This window comes from Berghia stephanieae, chromosome 2, assembly GCF_034508935.2.
Source record: "Berghia stephanieae isolate SIO BIC M18660-M18661 chromosome 2, UCSD_Bste_1.3, whole genome shotgun sequence".
Classification (NCBI taxonomy): domain Eukaryota; kingdom Metazoa; phylum Mollusca; class Gastropoda; order Nudibranchia; family Aeolidiidae; genus Berghia; species Berghia stephanieae.
Genome location: NC_088361.1, coordinates 97,751,227 through 97,771,776, shown reverse-complemented (window position 1 = coordinate 97,771,776; position 20,550 = coordinate 97,751,227). Strand labels below are relative to the sequence as shown.

Genomic DNA, 20,550 nt, shown 5'->3' with positions numbered 1-20,550 from the left:
CTACTATACTACTACTACTACTACTACTACTACTAACTACTACTACTACTATAACGGATACATAAATAATCAATAACTAAATACGCCCCCCCCCGGGCTATCATCATCATCATCATCATCATCATCATCATCATCATCATCATCATCAACTATTACTAGTATTGCTGTTACAACAATACTACATACTACTACTACTACTGCTATACTACTACTACTACTATAGTACTACGACGACGACTACTACTACTACTACTACTATACTACTACTACTACTACTACTACTACTGCTACTAGTACTGCTGTTACAATAACAACAACAACAACTACTACTACTACTACTACTACTACTACTACTACTACTACTACTACTACTACTACTATCTACTACTACTACTACTTTTGTGATATTTTAACTGATTAGAAACTTTGTTAATCTTGACCTGTCTTGAAAGTGTTGTCTAAATTATATATTATTAAATCAATAATTCATTTCTGCACAATTCAACTGAACGTGTTGGTCATTTGAAGCTGAACCTCACAATTTGACTGGTGATGGATGAGTAGAATAACGAGATGAACGATAGCCTTTGCCCTCTCCATTACTAAGAATAACAGACGACGGCGCGAGAAAACAAAGTGGGAGGGATCGAATCGATGACTTTCTTATGGCTTGAATCTTGGCCAAAAGCGGAGACTTAATGTCTTCTAGGCTAGATAATGTATTAATTTCTGGTAAGTGGGTTTACAACGTAGTTAAAAACAAAAGATGCTCTGAGGTGAAGTACTGGGGCAACAGGAACAAATTGTGAGAGGGAACTGCGGCTCGTGGTAGTCTAGTGGTATGACACTCGCTTTCGGATCGGAAGGTCCTGGGTTCGAGCCTCGCTCGGCGCATAGTAGAGTCCTTGGAGAAGACTCTTTACGCACATTCTCTCACCGTACTCAGGTGTAAAATAAATACATGGCCTTTAACAGCGTTGTCTCTGTCAGAAAAAAAATGTAATAATATCGCTTAACAAAAATAACAGGCGTCATAGTCATGTCCCGTCCTAAAAAACATGTTGCCGTTGGCCATGGACCCCTTGTATTGTAATGAGTAATGCGCTTTCAGTACGTTAAGTGGATATTGCGCAATATAAATGTTCAATTTTTGAATTTTTAGGAACAAATTGCGAGGAGGAATTGAACTGAGTCATAATTGACGATTGACTGACCGAACAGAGAGCATCTTCGTGGTCGGTGAGCAAACACAAACGAAGTCCTTTGTTCATGTTCCATTTCATCACCTCATTCATTCTTATTATTATCATCATTGTCGCACGAAACATTAAACATGTAAAACAAAAATGTACAGGACTGGTTGAAGTTCAGTCTTAAGTGAACGCTCACGATATAATTAAAAAATTAAACTGGATTGGTTTTCAGCACAGTCATAGTAGAAAGTGAAAGAGACAGCTATGGCCTCTGGCTCCAGTTTGGAGCACGTCGAAAGTGGTGGTAGGCTGCAGCAGTACCTCTTGACGACGAGACACCCAGCAGTGCGAACTTCTTTTTAAGGGCTTGATGACCTCATTCAAATCCAGAAAGTAAACTCAAAATTTGTTTTCCTCTGATGTCATCAGTGATGGGCTATTTCTAATTCTAAGTTTTACACAAATATTATTTTTGCGTTGCGGCTGAGGGAAATAATTAATACAAATGTTGCTACTTGAAGCTCCAAGAAGTTAACAACACAATAGATAATTTGAATGGTAGCTTCAATTTTGATTAACAGAGATGATATGGACGTTTCAGGTTTTTCCCCTTTGTCAAATAAACTAGATGAATGAAATACGAAAAACAAAAGCTGCAGCTATTCAGACTCAAGTCTGAATATATTGTCATGTGGCCATAAAGACTCATACTCTAATGCGCATGTACAATCAACAAGTTATTCGAACTCGAGTCTGATCTTCCGTGGCAGTAGGCATACAGTGTAACCCCTGGATAACAACATCGCCCAGGACTGGAAAATTATGTCGTCATCCAGGGGTGTTGTTATTCCGGGGTTTTCAAGATGACAGAAAAGGGGGCGTGGTGAGACCTGTGAATACATTAAAGTGCGATGCATTGACTAGTGCCAGTGCCTGTGAGATGGCACATCTATACAATGAAATGTTAGAGTGTGTATGTCTCATGTTTACAAAGGGTATACCAGTAACGCTTTCACTCTCCAAGTATATTGTCATTGCCTTTTAACAAAACTAAAATTAATTTTTAAAAATCAAGTGCCAGTATGATAATACCGTACAAGAATACAAAATGCACACATCTAATTTTGATTTTAATTAAAATCAAATCCATGCTGATGAGTTTTGAATACTGAAATTTTTATTTAAGTGCATCAAAATTTACAAGCACTTAAAAATATATATTATCATAATCACTACTGTACCAGAACAACTACAACAAATGCGACTACTACTGCTACCACTAATACTACTACCACAACTACAGCCCACTCCGGATAATCGCAATTCTGTTTATCTCAACTTTCAGTTAATCCCAACATTTCCCAATAAACGGCATTAATTCTATATAAAAGTCACTGGTTAATTGCAACGATCTTTGGTTAATCGCAACATATTTTCGACCACAAAAAGTGGCAAATTCACGAAATCGACAAGCAAAAGCTCATGATTAATTTTCATAATCGGTAAAATCATGACAGTTGAAGAATAGAGAGTGGGTGGCGTTTAATGCTACAGTAGTGTGTCACCATCCTATTAGAGACAAAAGTGGACGGGGCTTTGCAGAATGGGCCTGTGAGGTCATCTGTGCGAGGGGCCTGGGCATAGTATAGTCTAGACAACAGGTAAACAATGACAGTTGTTAAGAGAGACTGAGCAATATCCTTTGTTATGGGATTGACAACTGTGTATTGTGACCTTATGAGAGCTTACTGTCTCTCATTATGGCTAATCTTTGATTCTTACAAATATTGAGATTGAGAAAAAAGAGTGAAAGTTAATCAAAACTGAATAAATATCGGTTTGCATCAAAAAGTATTTTGCTAGCCTCCTCCTCCTCCTCCTCCTCCTCCTCCTCCTCCTCCTCCTCCTCCTCCTCCTCCTCCTCCTCCTCCTCCTCTTCCTCCTCCTCCTCCTCCTCCTCCTTCTGCTACTACTTCTAATACTACTACTGCTACTACTACTACTACTACTACTACTACTACTACTACTACTACTACTACTACTACTACTACTACTACTACCACCAGTCACCTAAATCTGAGTTTCAGTTTCACCTCAGGGCTCACCTCTTTCCTTTCATTTTATGGTGATTTAGAAAAGAAGAAAAAAACAAATGAAGCTTTTAATCTCTTTTCATAACTTTATAACATGGAGCTTGCCGTGATTTGAACAGCATTTATCCAAACAAGAAAGGAAGAGAAAAATGGTTGGTTTTCAATGTTTGTTGTTTATGTGTTCCCAGGCTGCTGAATATTTTATTTGTTCTTATTGCCACGCTGGACTGGTAAACAATGACATCTCATCGAAGACGTCGAAGTGATACAAAAGATAGAAAATGTGGTGAGTCTTTGTGAATATAAAGTTAAGTAGTCTGAGTCTCACGAAGCCAGAGTTTTATCATAATTTCTGTAACATTTAAAAACGGACAGTAAAATGGTTTGCTATCCTTTGGACAAGACGTTTGTTAATCACAAAGTATTTTCTTCCAGATTTAACAGACCCAGATACTCATTAACTGCTGGATGGGCAGAGGAAGTTGTGTGTCTGAAGGGCACACTATGGTCAGGTCCAATTTAGGTTGTGTAACTAGCGCAAGACCATGCCTCTCTGCATAACGGTGACCTACAGCATCATATTGATAATAGTGTAGCTTGTTGTTCATGTTTTGTTTTGATTTTAATAATTTTTTTTACTTTTAACATTTCTAGCCCTCATCCTATTTTCAATATTTGTACATTATATAGTGCCCTTTAGGGTTGAAAACATTTCATTAAGGTCTCTGGTTTTCTGTTTCTACAGCTAACATTTCACACAGTATCTGAGTTCTGAGGTTGTGTAATGAACAATTTCTCATGTAGAATTGAATAAAAGTGTTACTTTTCACCTTTTTGTAAACTGCTGCCAATCTGCCTCCAATTAATTTAAGGATTTCTGGTGTCTTATGATTTCCCCCACATAATGTGAAAATGGTCCAAGGCTATGGCCATGTTTTATATAAGGATTTCACTTTGTCTCGTCCTACATGTTAAGTGTTGCTGTTTACCACTTTTAAAACGCTTTGAGCATGTTTATTGGATATTGCAGTATAAGTAAATGCTCAAGTTTGTGAGTCACCTCCTTATCACAATTGTTTCCCCAATCAGGCTTTTTAAGCTTCAGCTGAAGTTGAAATGAATCCAATTGTGCAAAGGATGTAATTTATATGGGAGTGAGAGAATCGATTTTATTTGAATATAGTAGGGAAAATAATTTATATAAATATATATATATATATATATATATATATATATATATATATATATATATATATATATATATATATATATATATATATATATATATATATATATATATATATATATATATATATATATATATATATATATATATATTGCTGTTATGTTGCTTGATGTTAAACTTTGATATGGTATGATGTTTTGATTTTAAAAAAAATCAAAATATGGAATCCTCAAGTCAGACGATTAGGGAAAATAAAAGTAAATTTCAATTATTAGTTCCTTTGTTCCTTTGTTCCTTTATGGTTCTTTTAAAAAAAATCTATTTTCTGTTCTCTTTTGTTTCGTTGTAGCATGAACATTAACATTAGGAGGTAATAGAGAAAAAAAAGTTGTGACTTTTGAACAAAAGTGGGTTTTTTTATTTTTATTAGAGGAACTTCCATATAAAGTTACCACGTTTTGCAACATTTTTTAATCTGACAATAAAAAAACACTGCGATAATTATGTAAAGAAATTGAAATAAGAACAAACAAAACAAAAAATAATTCCAATAGATGAGTGTTGAGAAGTATTAAAGTAAATGAGTAAATAAATAAACATTTGAAAGAATGAATAAATAGATAAAAATAACACAAATAAATGATAAATGGGTAGATAAGTGAATGAATAAATTTAATGCAATACTGGAACCTTCCCAAAATCATATCCTTAATGGTACAGCACAAGTTAAGCAATAGGCTAAATAAGAAATAATTCGTTTAACAACAATGTCTATTTAGCATTCACTGGTGTAAGGTGGGGACAGGATTGTCTTTCGCGTAGCCCACCCTGCCCACTATTACCATCCTCCACTGGGCAAGTAGTTTGCTGTACTAACTCGCATCCACACACTCGCAAGACTTGCTCGCAAGACCCCTATAAACCAATTCCTGGCACAACTCTACTCTAGTGCTGGGTGGAGTTCCTGACCTCCCATAGTGTGTCTTCTATCCCCCTATATCTGTTTTCCAAGTTGCTTTCTGTCTTTGTCTTGGAATGAGATTACTTAGTTTTGTCTAACCCTGGCTGAGTCCTTGGTGGGGAGGGAAACAGTCGAATGAATAGTTATAGTTTTGGGAGATGATATATTTTTCATTATAAATCATCTCTGTTATGTATTGTTATTTTTTATTTTTAACAAATGATTTGTGCTGGTGTCTGGGTGAGACTTTTAGGTGATCTCAATTAAGTACTTTGATAGTGTGTTCTTGGAATCTACATCTGTTTGCTATTTGAACCAATTCCCCTTTGTCTTACCTTTTCTTGGGTGCTTTAACTCTCCCGAGTTCATATGCATGGAAAGTCAAACAAATTTGTTCGATTTTCCATGAGGGTGAACTCGAGAGAGTTAATTGTAATTATAGAATTTTTTACTATCCCAGTTTCTTCCTTTTTACTGGTGCTGATATGACCTTAATGTGTTGCAAGCGGCGTAAAACCCTTAAACCAAAACAAAAAAACCCCCCAAAAAACAGCTCTAGTGGATACCATTATTTGTGTTTTTAAGTTTATTAAATGTTTTGCATTATCAAATTGCTTGCTAAAAGGTCTTACTTCAAATGGCTTGTCAGAAACACTTTATTCATTTTCTTATCTCTTTTCACAGACTCATCCTGTGGAAAAGAAAAGGGAGACTGTCATGAGAATCAAAAGGCCTCTTTACCTCTTTTTAAAAAGTCGGTTTATATTGATGTAAAAAATGGAAAACAGGCAGAGATAATAGAAGGCCAATTGAAAAAGCTGGGGGCTGTAAGTTTTTAACTCCCTTTGTTGTGGGCTTATTTTGACTGCTTAAGTTATATAAAAGCTCTGCCTTGTTGGCTTCTTGAAATTATTGGCTAGAGGAATTTTTGAATATTATCATAAATCTATTTTCCATCAGTTATCTTTTTTAATTTGTCATCATGTAATCCAAATCAGAGCTTTTATTATCTCAAAGTGTTATTATGTTGGAGGTGGTTTAGATGCTTAAAATGGATTTTATAGCCAAATATTAAAAAAAACTTTGGTTTAATGTTTTAATGATGAAAATGAATATAATTTCACAGAGTGCAAAACAGGATCATTTCATATTTCTAATTGTTTTAACTTTATTCCTATTATTTGACGTACACTTCGTCCTGAGATAAACAGTTTTGCGACAGACGGTCATATATTTAAATCTTCCCGATCCCCTGGTGCTTAGCCAAAAGGATTCCATTTATTATCATTTAGTAAAATTTTTGCCAATGAGCACAGAAATACTGGCAAATCTAAATATTATAAAACCATTTTTACAGATTGAGATACGGGTAACTTGTAAACCATTATTTAATTAGGGTTAATTCTATCAACTCTTGACTTAAATTATTGTTTATAAGATCTGCTAGGGCATAATGATGATAGGTCATTTGACATTGGGAATAGCCATTTTACTGCCTGTTGCCAGATTCATTTGTGTGCACCTAGAGACTTTTTTACCGGACTGATTTTGATCGTTTATGGCTCAAAGGGTTTGTCTCAATCTATGTTAATTCCATAATACATAATGATTAAAATAGATGAGAGCCTGTTTGTAATAGCCTTTATTTAGCCACATATATTGTGGGTTCTCCATTAGTAATTATTGATAGTAATAATACTAATGATGATAATAGTAATCATAATGATGATGAGATGATAATAACGATAATAATGATAATGATGATGATGGTAATAATAAGACAATAATAATATGATGGCGATGATGATAATAATAAAAATAATAACCCTAAAACAAGGAACGCTTAAAGGATATTTTACATGACACTAAAAAATTTGAATAAGTTTTGAAGTAATTATAGATATTTTAAAAAGTGTTCGTGGACATATTTTGCACTGATGGAATCTTAGTTTAGATTTCAGAATATTTTCGTTGACAGGGGTTTTTTATTACACAAATAAACACATGGTGCTTTCCATTTTTGGATGCTAACAACACAAGAATCCTTATTAGTATACTAATGAAATGTAACTATAAGTTAGAGTGTGTTTCATGGTATTCATCATTTGTCAGTTATAGTATATTCAATTAATCTATAATCCAGGTTGTTATTGGGGCACTTATGATAATAATAATAAGAAAAATATTAATATTAATAATGATGATGATAATAATAATTGGTTTGACTTTGTTTTTAAGTAATTCCCTGTCATCCTTTAAAGCCTCTTTGAAGACAGAGTACTTCCTTTCAGTTTTCTGTGAGTGCTCAGAAGTGCTTATACAAGACATATATATATATATATATATATATATATATATATATATATATATATATATATATATATATATATATATATATATATATATATATATAAGCTCAGAAGTGTATATATATATATATACAGATATATTATTATTAAGCTGGTATCATATTTTTTGTTTCAGGTCGTAGAAAAGTTTTTAAGCAGAGAGGTAAATTATGTGATATCCAGTTCAGCACCTCCCACTAAACCAGAGGAGAGGTCTAGCGCAGGAGACAACCCAGCAAGTCCATCATGCTCTGTTCCTAGTCCATTCAGCTCTATTCCTTCACCTACCCCTCCTTCTGAGACAAAAGCTGCAGTGGTATGTTAACATCCCTTTAAATGTGAAATGAGTTCTTGACTGTAGGCAGTGGTAGATATTGCAAGAGTGTTATTATGCTATCTGATAGGCAATGTGCATCTATGTGGTATAGTGGTCTGACACTCGCCTTCAGATCAGAAGTCCTGGGTTTGAGTCCCAAGCGTGCATAGTTGAGTCCTTGGAAAAAACTCTATAGTCACATTCTCTCACTGTACTCAGGTGTAAAATGAGTACCTGGCCGTTAACAGCAATCTCTATCCAAAAAATAATTGTAACATTGCCTAACAGACGTCTTGTCATGTTCTACATGTTAAGTGTTGCTATTGGCTAGGAACCCCTTGTAAAGCACTTTGATCACATGTAGTGGATATTACGCTATTTAAAAGCTCAATTTTGGGGGGGGGGGGGGGGGGGGGGGGGGGCTTTTGTATTTTTTTTTGTTGGTTTTTTTTTTTTTTTTTACTCATATTGTACAAAAGGAAAATCTGGTTTCATGCAGCCAACTTGGAGAATAAGTGAAGCATAGTGAATCGCATTGAACATGATGAAACTAGAAAAGTGTATTTAAATGTATACGTTCTATTTATTTACTTTATATTTTGTTGATCTATGCGATATGTTTAAAAAAAAATTTATATTAATTTTTTTTTTGTCTTGCTCTTAACTTAAAGAACTTAGATCAATTTGAATATTCAGATATTTTAAAACATTTATTTCACACTTCTCAATTACGTACAGAACTTTTTCACTTGGTACCTTCAGCCTGAAAAACACCATAATGTGTTGCACATAAAACTTTTATCTTTGTAGGTGTCAAGAGGCAAGGCATTGGCTCAGATTGCATGCTCAAGAAGTAAGGTAAGTTTTTATTGTTTTATGATAGGGAGAAGATAATCAGGTTTTGGTTTATTTAACTCTTGTCATTGAATAGGTGACAGATTTTTTAATGTGCTTCGTTGGAATCGAGTCTTTTGGTAATACACTGTTCATATGTCAAGTGTCAATGAATATTTGTCTGCAAATGATTTAAGATTTTGTCAGATTTGTATTACATAAAGGGCATCTCTATCACTATCAGCTGACAAATTGTGGAGTGTGCAGTGACAGGTTATTGGAATATATCAGTACAATAGGAAAGAGGCGTATTCCCTATATTGTGACCATAGTATTAAACCATTCACATTATTTGAATTTCGCTTCTCTTCATTATTGAAGATGAAGTTTTAAAGGACATTTTTCATTCCAGGCTTGAAAGACGTCTTTTAAAAAGTATAACTGATCCTTGTCAAAAGTGTATCACTTTTTATGGTTTAAATCATGAGAATTGCTAATGCAGGGTCTTAAAATTATATTTAATCTTTATTCCTCATCAGTTTGGTGATCTAATTTGGTATTTAGACTTAAGCTACACAATTACTGGTAGAGTGATAGAAACAGTCCCTACTAAATTCTAGTCGCTTAGTTTTAGTTCTAGTCAGACATTATGCCAACTGAATTATGGAGGCCTTCAATTAAAAAGACATACTTTTGCTTCTTTTTTTTTTTTTTACTTTGTCACCATTTCAGTTCTTGACTATTATATTTTGTTGTACATCTCATGTTGTCAGTACTTTCAAACAAGGGGCTTATGTCCAAGATGAATTAGAACAACTATTTTCTGCCGTTATGTCATTATTACCACTTCATTATTCTGACAGGCTAGTACTGTAGTCACAAATGCAGAGAAATGGGGAATCAAAGTTGTTGCTGTGGAAAGTAAGTTTTTTTGTTTTGTTTTTTTTCTTCCCAAATGTTTTTCTTTGTTTTTGTTTAAATTTTTAAAATTATTTTAGCACGTTGTCACTTATCTATGAAATCAAGTTATAATATTCATAAACAATTTTAAAGAGCAGTAAACATATCACTTGCTTTAAGATGTTGCTAAAAGGATCAGGTGTATATAACTATCTGTATGATGTTGTAGCATATCATGATTTTGTCACAATAGCCTTAATACATATTTTAACAATGTCTCAGTATTATTTATTTGAGATATTTGTTTTATTTTTAGACTGCGTTCGATCCTGGAGGACTAGATATTTTATGAAATATTTTCATTTTTAATCAAATATTACTTTTTTTTTTTCTTTACTGAAAACAGCTGCCTCTAAATGGCTTGATAGAGAAATACAGAAGATTGGGAAGGAAAGGGAAAACACAAGTACCAAAAAGGAGGTAGGTTTGAATAACTGAAAAAATAATTTTAAATCTATATTGCAATCATCTTATGGTTAAGTTTATGTAATTGGAGAAAGATTAAAAAAGAAAGTAATGAAAATGAAATCTTTTGTTGTTGTTTTATGAATGGATTTTCCTTTTGTAATCATTGTAGTAATAAATATTATTGTCATATTTCCTCAAGGTAACCAAGAAAGAGGCTCCGAAGCCAAAGAAAAAGGTAGTCAAGCGGAAGAGTAAGTTCCATTTTTAATTGTTAGTTTGTAAGATTTGTTTATTAGGATTTGATATGAAGTCACCACCCCATTGATCACCTCTAGCCCAACTAGTACCACATCATTATCATCATCACAATCACCATCACCATTAATTTCTAGCAGCATTTCTTCCACAACATCAGATCATTGTCACTCTCACTACCCACTATTATAACCCCGCATCCCTCTACAGCTATGAAATTTCATATTTTACCCATGACTTACGATATATCAATGGGTTATTGACCCCCTGTGGTTCAAAGTATTGATCATTGGGAATGCTATAAGATGTTTTTATTTTACAGTTAATCTCTTTTTGTACAGCTATGTGGTCTTGTGATATGACATTCGCTTTCGGATTGAAAGATCCTGAGTTCGAGCCTCGCTCAGCGCATAGTTGAGTCCTTGGAAAAGACTCTCCTCACATTCTTTCACCGTACTCAGGTGTAAAATAAGTACATGGCCATTAACAGCTTTGTCTTTGTCGGAAAAAAAAATGTAATATCGCCTAAAGGTGTCATGTCTCTTTCTACATGTTACGTGTTGCTGTTGGCTTTTAACCCTTTGTAAAAGTGCTTTGAGCACGTTTAGTGGATATTGCGCTATATAAAAGCTCAAGTTTTTTTTAATTTTTTTTTTTTTTTTCAGAGAAAACACTTAAGGGTTGCTACATTAAATTTGAAGCCACAAACGAAATGTACAGGCCTATAAAATCAGAGCTAGATAAATGGCCCAGAGTTAATTTACTGGCTCCACCAGGCTTAAATCCATTTTGTGATGTCAAAATGAAACTGCACAATTTTCTTCGTCGTCATTCATCAATGCGTAATGCAAGGGGGTCTTTATCTGCTTCATCTGGGAAATGCGGCCTGAAAAAAACTCGCTCAATGTCGAGTATAAAAGAAAGCGCGTAAGTCTCAATTGATTTTCCTGATATAATTGTAAGACCTACTGATGACTATTGAATGGTATAAATATTTGTTTATTGTAGAGTTCATTTTCATTTACAATCTTTTGGTATTTTTTATTTTTGTTCTTTCGGTGGTATATTAAGTTCTCAATTTTAGCATAGCAAGTAAGCTATTGAAGTATGTATGGAGATACCTGTCAAACTCATTTTTACAAGTAATTTCCTAGAAATGTTCCAAATTCTTTTCTTTCTTTTTTTTTTTTTGTTGTTGTTTGTTTTTTCTTCACAAATGCTGGATAATAAAAGAATTTAATTCTTTGGGTTTATTGAAAATCATTTTGATTTATAGCTTTTTTCGTTTTGTTGATATTCAAGATTTTAATTATAATTTTTGTCATTTTATTTTTTTCTCTCAGTAGCCTTGTAACAACAACTCCCCAGGCTACTGCAGATGTAGTTGCTGTTCCTATCACTACCACGGGTGATGTGAAAAGACATTTAGGATTGGCACATAGGAAAAGACCTGATAGGCTTCAGGGTTACTGTGAATGTTGTCGAATCAAGTATAAAGATATAAATGAGGTAAACTCAACATTGTTTGAATGTGTTAGAATTTTCATGATTTTTTTTCTTGGCAATATGAATGATTTACAGTGGACCTTTGCTTTAACAAGGCTCATAGGACTGAGGGTAAAATGTGATATTCGAGTTCTGGTTGCATACATGCCGAGTGGTGCGGAAAATAAGTAGTTTGCTTTTGACATCCAAAGAATCCTAATAATAATTTAAGTTTGTTAAGCACAGATTATTTACCTGTTTAAAACAGGCCCTGGGCAGGTTATATTTAATTATTGGAGTGGGAGGTCATTGAAACATGACCGAAAAGATAAGTTTTCAGTTTCTTTTGAACGTTTCTATGTTGATTCTATGATTTTCTAAAGGCAATTTATTTCAAATTCTTGGGTCGACCCAAGCAAAGCTTTTCTCCCCAGCATTAAGTCTTAATTTTAGGTCTTACAGACTTAAGGACACATTCTAAAGTAACTAAGGATATTGTCTTACACAGGTTATACTAATTGCATGCTAATTTTGGAGTCAAAGGAGAAATTTCCTGCTTTTAAAAGATTTCATCTCCCCCTACCCCAAAATCAGTTAATTGGCAGTGAGAGAGTTGATGTGTGTTGGAACATACGGTGTAGTTTCCCACTCTTTAGAAGTTAGCTAGAGTATCAATAATAATTTATCTCAATTGCTTGAAAGGTGCGCCTCGGGCTATATTTTATGGGACAGGTGCTATATAAATAAATTACAATATTATTATAGGTGAGGGACAATGCAGTAAATGTGGGTCATTCAAAATTTTCCTCCTTTTTCACTTTTTGTCATCATCAACACTGATCTAATGGAGGAGGGTTTACAAATAGGAAGTTTAGGATTATAGGAATGTGGATGGGACCATATTGTTAGCATTCTAATAAAAGATTGTTTGGTCTGGCATAAGCAGGATAAATTTATTAAAAAATATACTTATAGTTAATGATATTGCTTAGGAGTTGTTTATTTATGTTTTAAATTTTATTCTGTTATATCCCTGGCCTAAAAAAACTGACACTGAATTTAAAAATGCGGTCTAAACTTATCAAGACCCATCAAGTATTTTCAGAGTCCCTATAATGAAATGATCTTTAACTCTTTAAGATTCAACCCGACAAAAACCGACAAAGGTATAATATTCATGGGCGGGGTAGTCAAGACTGGCCTCAGTAAGTAAAATCCAATCGTTGTGAAGGAAATGACAGGCCCTGTCACTGCCGCAGGATGTTTTCAGCTTTGATTTTTATGAATTTGCCGACAGAAAAGAAAATATGTTTCAGAAATTGCGATTTGGATCCTATTTTATTTGCGGGTGAAAATCATTGACATTGCACTTTGTTTGGTAAAAATCTGTAAAATATTACAACTGTGGTGATGAAAAATGACTTTGAAGACAATTATTGTAAACTTTAAAAAATATTATGAATAATTTATAACTCCCTTATTTGTGGGTCGATTTTGTCATTCGAGGTATCAATTTTATTGTAATAAAGAGATAGGAACTTCAGAGTTATTTTTTCTGATGCGAAATTATTACTTTGTAATTTTAGCACCAAGAAAAATAGTCGGTAAATAAATTTGTTATACCTCTTTGATAGACCGCCACCGTCCAGTTGTGTAGAATTGTGAATCAAGCGTCTCAAAGTCTTAGACCAATCACAGGCTATCTATCCAGCTGGCCGAAACAAAGACGCTTCTCCCCGTCGATGTATTACGCTATTGTTATGCAAGGAATATAACACCTTATTGAGTAGGCCTAAAAGCTAAAATCTAAAAGTAAAAAATATAATTCTGAGGAATTTGAAAGTCACATTGCTGAAATCAGCTTGAAAAAAGAAGTACATTGGTCTTTGTTTAATAAAAATCGATTGAAAACCAACTGTTTTACGAATAAATTTGATTTTAAAAATTGCTTTTGTTTATTTTAGCTTTTTTTAGCAACTTTTTTATTTATCGGCCGATTTTCTTGATTTTTATATCATTCTTTATATCTCAAAGAGACGAGATCAGTGATATACTTTGTTTGTTTCAAATGTAACTAGAAAATAATTTGGCTTTTTTACCTATCAACCATGCCTGGATGATATATTCATCAACGTGGCGATTGTGACGCAACTATTCCATGGCCGTCTTCCACTGCCTCAACGATGATTCAATTCATTGTTGACGGCTGTTGACACGTGAGCTGCCAGAACGACCAATCGTTGAAGGGTCAAGATGCTCACTAGCCAATCATTCTTCGGTCAAAAAACTTAAGAACTCACGGGAACAAAAGTTTGAAATTTGGTGATGGAGGACCTATGAAATCGTTTCTGGGCGGAGTTTAGCCATGAGTGACTGTGGAAAACGAAAAGGCGACTGCAGATATCAAAGAGTAGGCTTATATCATCAAAGGATGTCTACATGATTGACATGGTCATATAGGGAACTCATTATCTACTCCCCCAAAAAGAATCTGAACACGAGAGGGTTAAATGTCCTCAAAGATATTTAAGAGGTCATAAACCACAGTTTGGGAGCATTGCTTATTTTTTATTTTTTTTTTATACTCAAATGCTAAGGATTTGCATACCAGTTCAATGGACATTTCAAAAAGCATAATTAAAACTATGACAACACCTTATTCTAAGTATGCGCATATTTGATTGAGAAATCAGTAGTCATTGCTTTATGTGCCATTTCAACACTAATTACCAATCCTCCCCTTAGTCATAACTGATAACTACCTTTCTTTACTAACAAATAAAAGAGCCACATTCACTTTTTCATCAGTTTCCATTTCATCATTTCCAATAGCCTCTTCAGTATTGGCTCCCATTTCATCATCAGGAATATTCATTTTGTCAAAATCACTATCCCTGTATCGCAACATATGTCTTTCAATTCCAATTTCCATAAACAAAGCAGTCAATGCATCTAAAGGAAAGAATGTTTCTTATACAAGACGTTTTCTTCTTTCAAAAAAAAAAAAGGAAATTTTGATAATGTAAACATTCATGGATGGGTTGGTATAATGGGCCGTGAAAGATTACTTTTGATTTCAACAGAGATGTTGGTTACTTTTCATTTCAACATAGTGATGTGTTTATGATGTACTACTGTCATTATTTGTTATAAGCTGTACTTTGTAGGCATCTGGATTATTGTCGTAAATATGATCGATTACTATTGAGTTATAAATTGTAGAAAGACTATAATGTACTGCACTACAAGTATAAAAGTATGACTTCACATTTTAAAAAACAAACCATTAAGCATTGGGTTCAGTCATTGAATGATTTTATCTTTTTCAGGTTTTGTTTTTCACTGCTCAGCATTTCCAGCTGGAAAGGTTTTTATAGTCACTTTGACCTATGTTGACATCACAGGAGCATTAACTTAACACTTGCCAAGATGTTAATGAATATTTAATTTTTACTGATTTCAGCATATTAAAGAAGATGACCATCAATCATTTGCAAGAGACAAATCTAACTTTGAAAGCTTGGATGCTCTCATCACAAAAGTTCCATCCACCAGTCAATTTCTTCAGGATATTTTGCTCAGACATTGTGTTCAGAAACAAACAGAAACAATTTCTCATATCAGGTATTTAAAAGAAAAATGTTTGTAATTGGTGGATTTTAGAAGTTATTTTTTGTAGGTTTCTTGTATTTGTTGACATTCTAAACAATTTTTTAAAATTAGAGCATGTTATCTAAAATCTTATACCATCATCAAGTAGGATGGAATATGAATTGCTTTGCATGGAGAATATCAAGACATATGAATATTAAATATTTTCAGTCTACCATGCACCTGCATAGATAAGACATCTGTAATCATTATTTTAGGTATTTTAGATTCAGAAAGAGGTTACCTTTTAGAGGTTAAAGAAAGCAAAAAGGTGACTGCTTTAAGATTGCATTAGACAAGGAGAACTGATTTTAACTCTGTTGTTTTTTGTACAGTTGCTTAGATTGGCAAAAGTATGACAACTCCTTAGTTCAAATGATTGATGTCTAAAGTGAGGAAAATATAAACTGTAAGTAAATATGGAACGTGATGGTTTACTATTTAGAGATTCTTTTAATTTTTTTTTTTTCAGCTTTGGGACCAAAGAAGTAGCTGCAAAGTTGGACATTGATGTGCTCTCAGCAATATCTCCTCTTCCAAGTGAAGCAACACCTCATGCAGCAGATGGAATTGTTCCTTTATCCGTGTCGTGTCCTAAAAGTCCAAATATTTCAAGGGTCTTTTCTGAACAGGAATTTGATGGCCCAGAGGACAAAAGACCACATGCTGTTGTCATTCGCAGGAGGACTCCAAGTGGTGTTTTTGTATCTCCTCGACGTCGTGAACCAACCCCATCCAAAAGACCATGGATGCAAGAAAGATGCATGGTGTTTAGAGATTCCCCAATGGCCAGTTTACAGCCATCAGATATGTCCAAGGGATTGACTTGTGCTATGCATGATGCTTCTTTAGCTACTCTGTCTCAAAACTTATATGGATCACCAAATTACGCTTGTGATCAGTCAAAAAGTAAATCTATAGTTCGTTCCCTTGTAGATATGCCAGAATTCATTACCTCATCCATCAATAGCAGTGACACTGATAGATTGTCTGTAAAGAATATAGAAGAAGATATTTCTAGGACTCAAAAATGTATGGAAAGTACTGCCCAAACAAAGCCAGAGTGCGTGCAGAATAATGAAACTGAATTTCAACATAGTGAGCATGGCACTGATTCAACTACCAAATCAGAGCAGATCAATGTAAATGCATGGTTGGAGGAAGCAGAGGATGGTGCTCACAAAGAGTCTCCTGATATGTTTGTACCTTGTATTGCAGATAGAGTGAAAAGGAGGTCAAGAATTGAACAAGTTAAATCAGAAGGCAATGATACGACCACAATTTCTCTTGACGATAGAACAGAAGCAATTCAGGAAAGCATTGGTGATGGTAAAAACATTGACCTTTCTGAAGATAAACCAACTTCATCAGAGAAAGAAATAAATTCTTGCCTAAAGGAGCCTGAAAAATTGAAAAGTAGTTTGTCTGAGAATGAAATAACAGTGAACTCAGTAGATAGTTATAATAAAAAGAATAAAAAGAGATCATCACATCCTGATTCATCAAAATCCAAAAGAATTGACAATGAATTAAATAAGAATGTCAACTCTCAAGAATGTGAATTAGACGACCAGGTTCTTCACACAAATGCTGATTCATCTGCTACAAAAGAGTCTGAAAGTAATGACTGGATTTGTGATAATAAGGAAGCTACAACTATTTCAAGCACTCAAAGGCAAACAAGGAAAAAATCAAAACATACTCAACCCTCAGCTGAATTTACAGAATCTAAAGATGAAGACATAAATGATAAGATAACACCAATCAAGAAGAAAACTCTTGAGAAAAGAAGAAATAGTTCCAAAAAGCAAGAAACAAGTGGTAGAGGAACTATAGACAAAAGAGACAAGGATGTTGAAAAGAGAGATGTAAAAGAGAAAAATGGTGTTGATGAGGCTAGTGAAAATGCTGCTCGGAGTGTGAGATCTCGCATGAGGCAATGCAAACTTTTTGTTCATGAAGGATTTTATGCAGATGATAAAATTGATTTTGATACTGTGTCTAATATTGAAATTACGAAAGCCACATGTAATAGTATAACAGCTCAACAAGAAACACCAGAAAAAGTAGAGGAAGTTGATGAAAGTATAAAAACATTGGACAATGAAGAGAAGGATATACCTGTAGCTAGTTTGAGTGCCAAAGGTGATTCTCATTGTGAAATCAAAATAAACAGGATTACAGAATCAGGTAAGAGAATTTTCAGAGGCAAGAAATTTCACACAACAAAAGCAGATTGGGATTTAAACAAGGAAGAAGATATATCTAACGACTGTGAGGAAAATGAACCCATCAGAGTAAGTGTTGGAGAACTTGTGAAGAGCAGACGATCTTGCACTTTGTTTAATCATAAAGGGCAGTATGCAAATAATGGGGAAGGTGGTGACAAAAATGAAGATGAAGTTGACAATAATAGAGAAGACAGCATTGGCCCCCAATCTCCAAACCATTCTCATTGTGAGGAAATGACCCACTCAGCTGTTGTACTTCGCCGACCCTCAACTTCACGATCAGTTGTTACAAAAAAGGATAACACGTGGTGTAAATTTATGAGCAAGACTGATTGGACACAATTTGAAGATGATGCGCAACAGGCTGAGGCTTTGGAAAATTGTTCTCCAATGAATGACAGTGCTGATTCCACTACAGTTTGTTCTAAAAAACCTGATTCTTACTTATCACCGCTATCATATAGAGGAACTGTCACTCCTAAATCACATCATTTCAGATGCTCGAGTTCAACAGGTAAAACACATTTAGGGGTAACACCAGATAAACAGATTGGGTCTGAGTTAGAAGAGTTTAAGAGTCCAGAAAAGGCTAACAATTATTCAGAACATTCCAAGCATGAAATTGAAGACAAAAATAAAGCTGTTGTCAGAAGAAAAGCTTTACGAAAAACTCACCACTTTCACAAAATTAGTTTGAATAGTAGTGAACGAAATGAAACAAGTTTGCGGAGCCCAAGATTGAAATTAAAAATAAAAAAGGAAGCAGGGAGTGACTGTTATTCATCAACTCTTGAAGAAATACATGAAAATGAAAATATGGACTCTGGGACAAAGTGGGTCAACATTGAAAAGAATCTTTTGATATCACCACATCGTCTTTCAAATGAATTATCTCCCTCAAATCATTCATCTAGATTGGAAAAAAGTGACTCCATAGATTTATTGGATACTCCTGGAAGAACAAAATATTCAATTGAATCGCCAAAGTTTACACCTGTCAAAAACATTAGAGCTCATTCACCATTATCACCACAGTGTAAAAGGAATATTCTCGGTAAAAAGTCTAATTCAAAACTACTAAGGAAAAAGAGGACATATTCTGATGCTGAAAGAGAATTGGACAATGAACATAAAAGTGTAGATGGATCATTCTCTGCTGGTCGTTTACGTCAGATAGAGTTAAGGGACAGTGACATGATAGGAGATGAAACTCAAATTAATAGTAAACCATCAAAACGAAGGAAGAGAAATGTCTCCAAAAATCATGATTTCAGCATAACAGCTAATGCTGAAGTACCAAAACACAATATCATTGAAACAAGCTTTCCAAGTAAAGGAAAATATATAAAAAATAGCAACCCCAGTAATAAATTCTCTATATCATCTATAAATGTGTCAGACCCTGTTCCTCATAAAGCTCATTCATTAGAACAAACTTGTAGTAGACCAGATATGCATTGTGACACAAAAAGTGCTTCGCCAACTGTACGAGATGAGTGCATATCATCATCAAAGTCAAAGTCAAATAGTAAATCAAAGAAAAGAAAAGGGAAGAGAAAACTCAGTGTATCTGATGAAGGCACCACAGAGCTTGATTATAAAAAAGTCAAATTGGACAAAATGGAGGAGGAGACTATTGGAGAACAGGCTTCATTTTCCAAATCTCAAATATGTAGTCCCCAAAAGAATGCTGCCTACAATTTGTTAAGGAAAAGCAAATCAACTATAATTAATCAAGATGAAGAGTCGAATGATAAACTGTTTTCTGAACGTTCGGGCAGTAATGTAGGTGAATTACTAAATTTAGTTCCAAACTTTTCATCTCCGGGAAAGACAAATTCGTCATGGGATGATGCCTGTGATTCTTATTTAAGTACATCATTGAAAACTAATGATAGAACACCAAGAAAGCATGACACTATTGTATCCCCTCATAATGCTATATCTGTGGCATGGAGTCCTTTCAAGCACAATAGCCCCTCCAAAAGTCGTAATTCTAACAAAAAGCATACTCTGTCCAGGACTGAATCAGAATATAAGAATGGCTTCAATACAATCAACTCTGATAAAGATACTTTTTCAAATTTGAATTCTCATGATTGTGTAACACCAACAAAAAGGAATACTTCTCTGTATAATGTTGCAGGTCCTTCTGTGGAAAAAATTGACTCAGTCATTTCATTTAATCACATGAGCCCTCAGCGCCTTCATTTCAGTCCCATAAAGATGAAAAGTCCTGTGAGGAACTCAGAAAAAAGTCCTGTTGTGAGAAAAATAGATTCTAATGCTTCTTTTGGCCAGCTGAGTCCAGACAGTTTTACCTTCAGTCCATCTAAAAAAAGTGCCAGAAAGCATTTGTAATTGATGCAATCATTCTATGTTCTAGAGTTTTGTTTTAAATGACTACACATTTAGGCAAAAATAGAGTAATTGATATTGCCATATAACACCAATGGCAATCTGGGTCCATTATCAATATAACGTTATGTAAATACAGACTTTAAAAATAAAAAAAATGTTATGTATTTCCAAAATGGAAAAGAATATTTTTTTCAAAAACATGGATCCCTTTCAAAATAGTTTTCATTTACTCTTGAAATACTTTGATTTATTTTTATTTTTCATAGAA

The 20,550-nt window shown here is 34.1% G+C and overlaps 1 protein-coding gene across 4 annotated transcripts; it reads left to right on the top strand.

Moving 5' to 3' along the window:
- Positions 1–539: 539 nt before the first annotated feature.
- Positions 540–20,467, top strand: LOC144965988 (uncharacterized). Of its 4 annotated transcripts, none has more exons than XM_078901948.1 (12): positions 540–732; positions 3,475–3,572; positions 6,118–6,260; positions 7,918–8,097; positions 8,908–8,955; positions 9,795–9,852; positions 10,238–10,311; positions 10,499–10,550; positions 11,220–11,481; positions 11,898–12,063; positions 15,503–15,663; positions 16,163–20,467. In XM_078901948.1, exons 2-12 carry the CDS (start codon positions 3,524–3,526, stop codon positions 20,280–20,282), a joined length of 5,313 nt encoding a protein of 1,770 aa, XP_078758074.1. In that variant the 5' UTR covers positions 540–732; positions 3,475–3,523; the 3' UTR covers positions 20,283–20,467. The 4 variants fall into 4 exon arrangements, with proteins under 4 accessions (XP_078758074.1, XP_078758076.1, XP_078758077.1 ...); XM_078901950.1 differs by having other exon boundaries at positions 615–732; positions 11,901–12,063; XM_078901949.1 differs by lacking the exon at positions 540–732 and adding an exon at positions 1,163–1,239.
- The last annotated feature ends 83 nt before the right edge of the window (positions 20,468–20,550 follow it).